The sequence below is a fragment of the Schistocerca piceifrons genome, chromosome X, assembly GCF_021461385.2.
Source record: "Schistocerca piceifrons isolate TAMUIC-IGC-003096 chromosome X, iqSchPice1.1, whole genome shotgun sequence".
Taxonomy (NCBI): Eukaryota; Metazoa; Arthropoda; class Insecta; order Orthoptera; family Acrididae; genus Schistocerca; species Schistocerca piceifrons.
In genome coordinates, this window is record NC_060149.1 from 108,719,716 (window position 1) to 108,730,298 (window position 10,583).

The 10,583-nt window shown below is 36.5% G+C and overlaps 1 protein-coding gene across 1 annotated transcript in view; it reads left to right on the plus strand.

Annotated features, from left to right (window-relative positions):
- The window catches only part of LOC124721122, a 229,347-nt gene extending 219,844 nt beyond the window's left edge, over positions 1–9,503 (plus strand). Inside the window, exon 7 of the mRNA XM_047245938.1 lies at positions 3,759–9,503. Within this exon, the coding sequence (XP_047101894.1) occupies positions 3,759–5,669 (1,911 nt within the window). The 3' untranslated portion in view covers positions 5,670–9,503. The remainder of the gene's footprint in view (positions 1–3,758) is intronic.
- The last annotated feature ends 1,080 nt before the right edge of the window (positions 9,504–10,583 follow it).

Here is a 10,583-nt window from a genome sequence, read left to right on the forward strand (position 1 = left end):
CCCAAGAACATTTTAAGATTTCTTCTTGTCATCCAAAAATTCATAAGGCACACTTCTTGTGAGCATGAATATGTGAATTTTATAATTATTTTTGTTAATACTTATCATGTCTTCTGTATTTTTCATATACAAATTTATGGGAAACCACCTGAAACCAACAAAGCTGTTACCAGCATGCAAATGTGATCATTTCTAAGTAATTTTTTGAGCCATGTCCAAGTACTTAGTAAGTTGTTTAGTTGGCTATTCAAATAACTTATAAGTGTGCAGCTGAGTAATGCCATCAACAACTACTAGTATTTTGAAAGTTGAACAGTTTGTCATTTTCAAGGTACAAATCTAAACCCTTGATGCATAGAGTTGTAGTGACACTGAAACCAAAAAAGTGGCTGAAGAACAACAGAATACACACAGTCAACAATTAACATCACTACACAGCCAAAGATGACCAACATCAGACATTAATGATAGTGAAACATTAACTGACAACAGGTAAGCAAGTACCACTAATTCTGTCCATGTTCTGTTTAACTGAGGAGGGAGCAGATTTCCAAGCATAATTAGGCATAAGCTTCCACTCTGTTTATACAGTCACAGTGATCTGCTGGTGCATTTGTACCTGGAAAATGAGAGGGTGTTCACCTATCAAAATATCTGCAGTTCTCAGGGATGTTACCTGTCTGCATTCACGTAAGATATACAAACATCTAATATGCTGGGAGAAGCTCAAGTCTCATGTATTATTATCGAAGAAATCTGTGTAGCATACTTTGTGTTGATTTTCCGCATAACTGCATAAGCATACACAGCCGCAGCACACTGATATCACATGGTATATATCATTCTGTATTAGAAAGCAGTTCTTGAGTCAAGGCTTTAGAAAGAAATTGTTGCTCATTTCAGAATTGCATATGAAAGTGGAGTTTGTTTTTGAGAGTGATTGACATCTGCCAGTCACTGTACCAACCTTGATCCTCTGCAGATATTCCTGCATTTCACTACTGTATTCTGACATTGTCACCTCCCTATAGAAAATTGCATGGTGCATGATTTCTGTTTGACAAGGATGGTCTATCCACAGCTTTTGTCACATGCTGGTGACAAATAGACATGAATTTTTCATCTCGGTTGGTGTAGAACAGGGAATTGGCGATAATAAAACTGTTAGAACACCTCTGAATATGGTTGTAAATAAGAATACAGAGACAGGTAGGAAGATATTTCTCTTTTGCAAGAGTGACAAGAAACAGATTTTAGATCACCGAATAGGTCAACATGAAAATTTCATCTCCAGCATTGTCAATGTTGAATGCCAGTGGACAAAGTTCAATATGCTTTAGATTGGTATGTGCCACCCAAAGTTGTGAGGCATGGAAAAGACCATGATTCGACCATCATGTTAAGAAACCTGCTATGAAAGTTAAGACAGCTGCACTGCAAATCAAAAGTAGCTGAAGCCTCACAGATGAACAAAAACTAAACAAAGCCAAAATTAGCATGAAGAGGGCCATATGTGAAACATTCAACAAACTCAAAAGTAAATTCTGTTCACTGACTTTATAGAAAAGCCTTATAAGTTTTGGTCATACGCTAAATCATTAAACAGATAAAAGCCATATGTGCAGACATTCTGTGACTGTAGTGCCACTGAAATGGAGGATGACACAGAAAAGACCAAAATATTAAATGCATTTTTCTAAAACTGTATCACACAGAAGTTCACACTGTATTTCCACCTCTAAATTGTCACACGAATGACAAAAGGTAGATATCAAAATAAGTGACCATCAGATATAAAAGCAACTGAAATCGCACACAGAGGAAAGGCCACTGGACTGGGTTGCCAATTTAATTCTGCGTAGAGTATGCAGGAGAACTTTCCCCTCTTCCAGCCAGTGTGTGTTGTAGGTCTCGGGGGGAGTGAATCTTTTTTAATGACTGGAGAAAAGGACAGATTATTTCTGTTTTCAAAAAGGGATCATTGAACAGATGCACAAAACTATAAGCTTATATCTCTGATGTTGATCTGTTGTAGAATTTTGGAACATGTTTTATGCTCGTGTATTATGTTATTTCTGGAGACCGAAAATCACCTACATGAGAATAAATACTAGTACTGGAAACAATGGATATGTGAAATCCAGTTCACATCAAAACCAGAAAGCATTAATTACAGGCAGCTAGTTAGATGCTGTGTTCCTTGACTTCTGGAGGACATTCAGTGCAGTTCCCCAATGCCGCATAAATGAACAAAATATGAGTGTACAGAGTATCAGATCAGCTGTGTGACTGCATTGAAGACATTCTAGTGAACAGAACACTGCATGTCATTCTCAGTAGAGAGAAGTCATGAGACATGAAACTAACTTTTGGTGTGCCCCAAAGGAATGTTTCAAAATATAATTATATAAATTACATAGTAGCTAACATTGAAAGTTCCATGAGACTTTTCGTGGATGATGCTGTTGTATACAAAGAAGTCACAATGCTAGAAAATTGTAGCAAGATGCAGGAAGCCCTGTAGAGGATCAATATTTGGTGCAGGGATTGACACTTAACTATCAGTTAAACAAATGTAACATACTAAGCATAAATAGCCAGAAAGTCTCATTATTGTTTGGATAAATAGCCAGAAAGACTCATTATTGTTTGGATAAATAGCCAGAAAGACTCATTATTGTTTGGTTACATGATAGTAGAATAATCACTGGAAGCAGTTGCATTCATAAAGTATGTAGGAGTATGCGTATGGAGTGATTTAAAGTAGAATAACTACATAAAACTAACCACAGGTGAGGCAGATGCCAGATTGAGATTCATCTGAAGAACCCACAGGAAATGTAATCCGCCCACAGAGTAAATAGCGTATGAAACTTTCATTTGACCAATACCTGAATAGTGCTCATCAGTCTGGGATCTGTACTGAATAGGATTGATAGAGTAAATAGTGAGGATCCAAAGAAGAGCAGCATATTTAATTATGGGTTCATTTAGTAAGCACAAAAATATCACAGAGATACTCAATGCAGAGATGCTGAGTGCAGTGGCAGATGCGGGAAGAGAAGCATTCTGTATCACAGTATTGTTTACTGTTGAAATTTTTAGAGCATACGTTCCTAAAAGAGTCAGGCTCCTCATATGTATCACTCATGAAAAGACCATGAAGGTAAAATTAGAGAGATCTGAGCCCACTCAGAGGTTTACCAGCAGTCATTGTTTCGGTAAACCAGACGTGACTGGAACAGGAAAAGGGGAAATGACATTGATACACAATGTGCAGTCCACCACACACCATAAGGGAACTAGTGGTATATAGATGTAGATGAAATAAACTTGAGAATGAGCCATGCTGAAAACTAGTAGTGTTTAATAAAGTACAGTTTTAAAATACATTCTGGTGGAACTTACTTCAAATTCTTTCAGCGTCATTTTCATTGTAAAGAAAAGAAAGTGTGCCATTCCTGCAGTAAAAGCAGCTGTGCTGATTTAAGTACACCAGCTGACCAAAGTCTGGAAAAATCAGTTGCACAATATTGTTTCTGCACTGACGATATGAACTTGGTAGTTGTAAATGGTTTAAAGCTTTAGAAGTTTATTTTTGATTTTAATGCTTTGATTGCCTTCAACTGTAATTAGTAACTAAAGATTTTGGGTGAATCTGCTACAGCACTGATAACCATTATGGTAGTCCGAACACAGTATTTCTAGGCTTATGGATAGTTCTCACATTAATATACTTTGTTTTTTACTTGTTTCAGTATATGTGGGTGATGCCATCATCAAGTGCCAGATGTGCACAGCTTCCTCGTGCTGCTGATAAGGTACCTTTTTATGCTGCTCTCAAGAAATTCAGAGATTATCTCAATGGAATAATTACAGACCTTGATGAAACAGAGGTAGTTTTCACTGACTCTAAGCTGAAGAACTACTTTGAACCGGAACTGAAAGATGAGCCAAAGGATGAGCACAGTTTCTATGGTTATGGACGAATTCCTGCCAATGATGAGCTGACTGATCTGAGTAATGCAGTCATGAAAAAAGAAGATCAGCCACCAGCTAAGAAGAAGAGAGGAAGGCCAAAGAAGATTAAATCAGATTGTGTTGAAGTAAAAAAACCTAGTGCCGAAGCACCGAAGAAAGAGCCTAACAATGTTTGTGAAGTGCCAAAGAAGAAAAGGGGCAGGCCAAAAAAAATTAAAACAGAGGATGTAATTCCAAATACTAATGGCCTTATTGACCATACAAATTCATCAACAACAGTTTCTAATAATTGTTTCTCTCCCCCTATTCAGTCACCATCTAGCTATGGACAACAGAATTTCTCACCTTCATATGGAGGACACTCTCATTCGTACTCCCAACACCCTTCGCAATCACCATCAGAAATTCCTAATTATCATCACTCACCTGTTCCATCACAGCAGCATTATACACAGTCCCCTCAGCCACCGTCACAGTCCTTCACTCACTCTGATCTTTCATCTGAAATCAGTGCAGCAATTTCATCTGAACATAATCTAGGATCTCCATCACCAACTTCTCCAAGTCTGGCACCTCCTGACTTTGAACCTCCAAGTAGCATGCCAGAGGAAACAAATGATGGGCAGCAAAGTGCGGCTAGAACATCAAAGGAAGAGGTAATGGGAGAAAATAACCAAAATCCCACTGAGTGTCGGTTTTCAAGTCCTGCACCTCCCAATGATTCCAATAATCTAGGTTACCCAAATTATGGAAATTTCCAGACAAGTCCAGATAACCATTCTGTTTTAGGTTATACAGGGACAGAATACAATTCAAAGAGAAATTTAAACCAGGATGTATCATCCAAAAGTTTATCAGGGCTTGAATCTTTGGTAGATCAAATTCCAAGTATTGCAGATGGTGAGGCCCCTCATAGTACAATTGGAAACGGTAATGTTGAAGAGCAGTTCAGCAATGGCCATATTCCTACCACTCAGTTTAATGACAACTCAGGGTACCTTGGAGGCTATTCAAGTGGTCAACAGTACAGTGCAGCGAACGGTCACAATTCTAATAATTATAGTCCACATTATACAAGCTCTGGTTCAAACTACTCTGTCAGCACATCAAACAGTTATAGTTTGCATCATAGTAATGGAAGCATGAACTTTTCTGTAACATCACTGGCAAACAGCAGTACAGCAGTGAATCATGAAGCAGGAGGACAAGTTTCTAGTTCATTCTCTGTCAGCAGCTTAGCTTCCAACTATGCACCAATGAACTCTAATGTTAATACGTACCCCAATCTAATTGGTGCACCACACCCAATGGCCAGTCATGTAGTGAGTAGTGCAAATGGAATGTTTGGCAATGGAATGAGTGGTGGAATAATGGAGCGAGCATGTGGTATGGGCAGTTCGATGGGAACTCTGGGATCACCTGTGGGACTTCACAACCCCATGAGCATGGGAACACATTCTTTGCCATATCCATATGGTCAGTACTCTCATAGTGCTCCACCGTATGCTGGAGCATCTGGGGGTAGCTTTCAGTATCCTCCAGCTCACAGCTTGCATGTGCCAAGTCCAAATTATCCATACCCGTCCCCGTACTCAAACAGTACCTATCCTCAACCGAGCTACCTCCCAAATCACATGCTTGATCGATTAAAACAGGACAGAATGGATATTGGGTTTGGTAGTTTTTGATAGTTATGTTAATAATGAACAGTAAGAAGAGGACTTTTCAAGAAACAGTTGCAATCTAACAACAGTTATATGTGCATTTTGTATGTAGTGACAAAGAAGAGAATGATAAATTCAGTGATGTGTGCATGTAATCCAGTGTTTGTTGTATTCTAAAATTTATATTTAACTTTATGAAGATCTACTAATACATTGCAGTATGGATGCATAGCTTTTTTAATGTGATACTGTTAAAAATTACTATAACTTGTACAAAAATAACAGGTGTGTTGTAATTTGACTGCCTGTTTGTTTTTTGTTTTTGTTTAATCTTATGTTGTGTTTGAAAATAATCACAGGGTATATAATGCCAAAACTCGTCAATGTGCTAGAGACATGGTTTTGTATCTTATGGGAGCTTCTAAAGTCTCCACTGTAAATTTCATGACAGGCTTCAGTACTGTGATTTTTAAGATCTGCCACAAGGCTTTGTTCAGAAATATATGTTGATGGATCTCTATGTGCAGAATTTTTTGAGTTTTCATGGCAGCTGGCCTATAGTTGTATTACTGTTTCAATTTTTTCCTCTGTAATTCATGTGTGTGACTGAAATGTCTGTACACAACTTTGTATATTGAGTGTCTCTCTCTCTCTCTCTCTCTCTCTCTCTCTCTCTCTCTCTCTCTGTGTGTGTGTGTGTGTGTGTGTGTGTGTGTGTGTGTTTTGAATGCACATATGTGTGCTTGGAGGTGTGTGAGCATGCACATTCATGTGCGCACATGCAAGTATGTCTGTCTGCCTGTCTTATGACTGTCTGTCTGTCTTCTCTCCAAATGTTAGATGTGATGCATGTATGACTGAATATTTTTCTAAGAATGAAAATACATGGGAGTGGTTAAACAAAAGCTTTTAGTAGAGTAGGTGAAGTTACCAGAATTGTACAAATACAGAAACTTGATTGTACTGTTTTATGTCAATGGTATGTAGTAAATTGAATGGATTACTGTTTTAAGACTGCAGCTGCAAATCAGCATTGACCATGATTTTATTAAGTTGGATGGTGTTCAGTCACTGAGGTCAACAGAATATGACATTTTCAGTTAGAATGTCTGGGATTCCTGCCTGTCATTAATAAAAGTTTTGAATTGTTGCTGTGACTATTTCTGTACAATAACCTTGTTTCATTGTTATGTAATTATTACCCTTTGTAGTTCCATATTGTGCTTTGGTTGTTGAGAGAAAATTGTTGTAAAATTTATCCAAAATATATTGTAGGTAACTGAAAATAATACAGAAATCTCTTTGGGAATCAGAATAAGAAAACTTATTAATACCTACCTCTGCCGGTCCCATGTGATTGGAATAGCAGTTCATTCTACAGATGACAAGGATGAACTACAGATGACAAGGATGAACTGAATAATTTCAATAAACTAATCAAATTCTATGATTTGTAACCTTGTGAACAGTTTTAAGAAAAACTGTATTGTACCTTGAAATTATGAAGTCTGTGGTTTCACCTGTATCTCAACTACGTACCATTTTAAAATTTTATAACTAACATTTTAAATGTGGAAGAAATAGAGTGACTTTCTGTTGTTTCAAATGCCTTTGATCACTTCCAATCTTGATGGCAGATAGTACTGAGCAAAGCAGTGAATCATTAACTTGTTTGCACAATGGATTCAGTTTCTGTTCTACAGTCCTAAATAAAACATATTTATTCTTACGAACAAAATAGTTATTTGAAGTTTGGTTTGTGTAAGAGGGGCATTTGTCTTTATGAAATGTGTGCGCTTAGGTAATAAGAAGAGAGATCTGTCAATGAATATGCTGAGCCAGCAAGGACTTTTACACTTTTCATTGAAGAATATAACTTACACTGTACCAGGTTTTCATCCCCTGGAAATTCTTAGCTCATGAGAATATGTGTTGTACAAGAATAAAAGCGAATTGTTACTATTAACATAAATAATTCTTCCTATTTCTTTTAAAGTCTTCCTCCTGTTGTTAGTTTTTAGTATCACTAGGTGCTAATGTGCACTCTTTTACGATTTTCTGATATTTGTTCCTATGGCTATATCAGTTATAGCTGTCACCATAACTGGAAAGATGTAAAGTGTTAGTATAACAGTGTAAATGGAAAAGTTTGTTAAACCTAAACATAACAATATAGCAATCAATGTTGTTATGATAATTGTGAGAAAAAAGTAACTTCCGAAATAATACAAACTTTTCAACAGAGGTGTAGTAAATTTATATTCTGTTCTGTATGTTATACATGTTTATCAGAAAGCCACCATATAAATGAAGAGGAGACTTAAGAGAGGAAGGTGCCTAGCATATAATACATGTCTGAAAATTTGTTTTCTGAAATATCTCATTTATTTCTCTTGACAGTTTATTTATTTATCTGTAATACTGCTTTAACAAGAGCAAGTATGTGTAACTCTGTGTTAAGTTTGTGTGTATATAGAGATTATACTGTAGACATACATCTGTGATACATATGTCAGATCTATGACACAAATATGTCAAGATTTTGTTATATGATAAACAGGATCACAAAGTTAATATGTGCCCCATGGGCTATTTCTGGTCACAAATTGAATGGCTGTGCTTATTATGTCTGTAGTAGCAATAGCTATTTCCCATAACTGACCACTGAAAATTGCCCCTTCTGCCCAACAGTCCTGCTTAGCATAAGCTGAATGTGAGAATGCCTCTGCTTATTGCTGCATTTTACTTCTTCACATATGTTTAGTTCTGTGATGGGAGTTTCTGCTCCAAATAGTGAAGGCAGTATTGTTCACTGTATAATGCAGCAATGATAGGTAGGCCATCTTTATTCATCACCAAGCTAGGAAATCAAGGAAAAAGATTAATCAAAATTAAAAAGTCAGAAACAAATATATGTATCAAAGCAAAGTGTAGGCAGGAATTGATGATACAGTGTTGTAGTGATGCTCTAACAAATTAAACATTCCTTTTGTTACAGAGTGGAGGTGTGTGTGGGACTGTTGTGAAAAATGAGATTAAAGGATAAATCAGTGCAGAACTGAAGCAGTGAGAGAAATTGTCCCATGAGCCTGTATAATACAAATAATAATGTTGAATATGGTTTCTTGCTTTGCACATAACTGAGCTTGCTTTTCTTTTTAATTTCAGTTTTTATTGCTAACCAGCTTGCCTGCACTCTGGACAGGTTGTAATGATACAGTTTTCTAATGTCTCCTGCCTCCATAACTTTTGTGAACAGTTTCATTTATAGGCAGCAGGCTTTAACTATGATCTATATTAATAGTCTTGTGAAATAATACCAGATTCTAACTGTTCCATCAGTACTGAATTCACCAGTGATTCTGTCCAAGTTCAGTGTTTTCAATGCTGAGGAATGTTATCAGCTATTGTCTTATTATAACAAAAAGTCTTGGCAATAATGTTTAATGATTTGGTGAATCCATAAAAACCCGTAATCTGGAAGCAGATTTGAACCCAGTTCTAAATGATTACAAAACAATTATTTTTCACTGTATCGCCCCATGTGCTTCCTTGGCAAGAAAACATTCAAGTGGATATGCCTGACAGTTAATAACTGTATCATATTTGCAGCTTTCTTGCTATTTCTGCAGCTAGGAAGCAGTGCCTATTTTCTTGGCTTTTGCATTGTCAGGTGTGAATCTAACAAGAAGGTTCACAAATCTCATTACTTTCATTCTGGTTAAATTTGTTGAAAAGTATTGAATTAAACAATAAAAGTAACATCTTTGTACACCATGAGTTACAAGTTTAATATATCTTATTCTCTCTTAATCTGTACCACTATCACAAGCTACTCCTCCTCCTCCTCCTCCTCCTCCTCCTTTAGGAGCCCCTCCTCCTCCTCCTCCTTTAGGAGCATATTCTTGCTTTACATCAAGGTCTAACTCTGTTTGTAAGCTACTTCTATTCTTGTGGAGCCCACCTAAAGCAAACTTTATTTCTAAAATCATAGTATGAACAATGGAAGAATTCTTTGCCCTCTCTCCCCAATTGTGAATCATATAATGTGCACATCTGTGGATGAAATTAAAATAGAATCTGAGAACATATGAAGCATTTCATATACAGACTGAAAAACTACTTAAAACCAACATACATGTTGGTTGGCTTGCAGCTACAGTTATTTGCCTGTACACACTGGACCCAATTCACTTTTGTAGGTGCCAAGTACTTATTTCAAATGATCAGCCTTCTGTTCCCTAAAGCAGTGGTTTTAGAAAAATTCATTTACTTCAGTAGTTAATGTTTCTCTGCACTTTCAGAAATCTGTAAACTCCATATGCTGTCAACATTGTGTAGTGTAGAATCATGGATCCATTTTTCTGTGATTTGTTGATCAAATGGTGTTTGTTATATGCCCACACAAATAAGGAAATCAATAAAGACCACCTTGCACAAATATCTCCATGTAGTAGCATATAAATTAATTTGATAGAGAGAATACATGTGAGCTCATCTCATAGTCATTGTGGGGTGTGTTACACAATTACAAAAGAAACTTTTAATTACAAAGGTGCTTTATTATCCAGAGCATTTGTTTCCTGAAGGCTGAAGGTGTAAATTTGATTGTTATACAAATTTTCTGTTTACTGAACGATTTCTATCCTACCTGCTTGATTTTACTGTTCATTTTTAGTCTGATACTTACTCTCAGTACCCTGTGTTGTAAATGTTTTGTTTGTTTATTTTTAACTATAATTTCAAGATTAAATATTACCAAGAAAAACAAAAGTTATGAACAATAGGAAAACAATTGTTTCAACCATATTTGTTGAAGGGAGGGCTAAAAATGCCACAAAAGTCTTTTCTTGTGTTGATCAAGAACAAAGGACACAAGCTTTGCAATTTTGCAGAAAATAGTTAGGAAGATATAGGTACATTACAGAGGGGAATAAA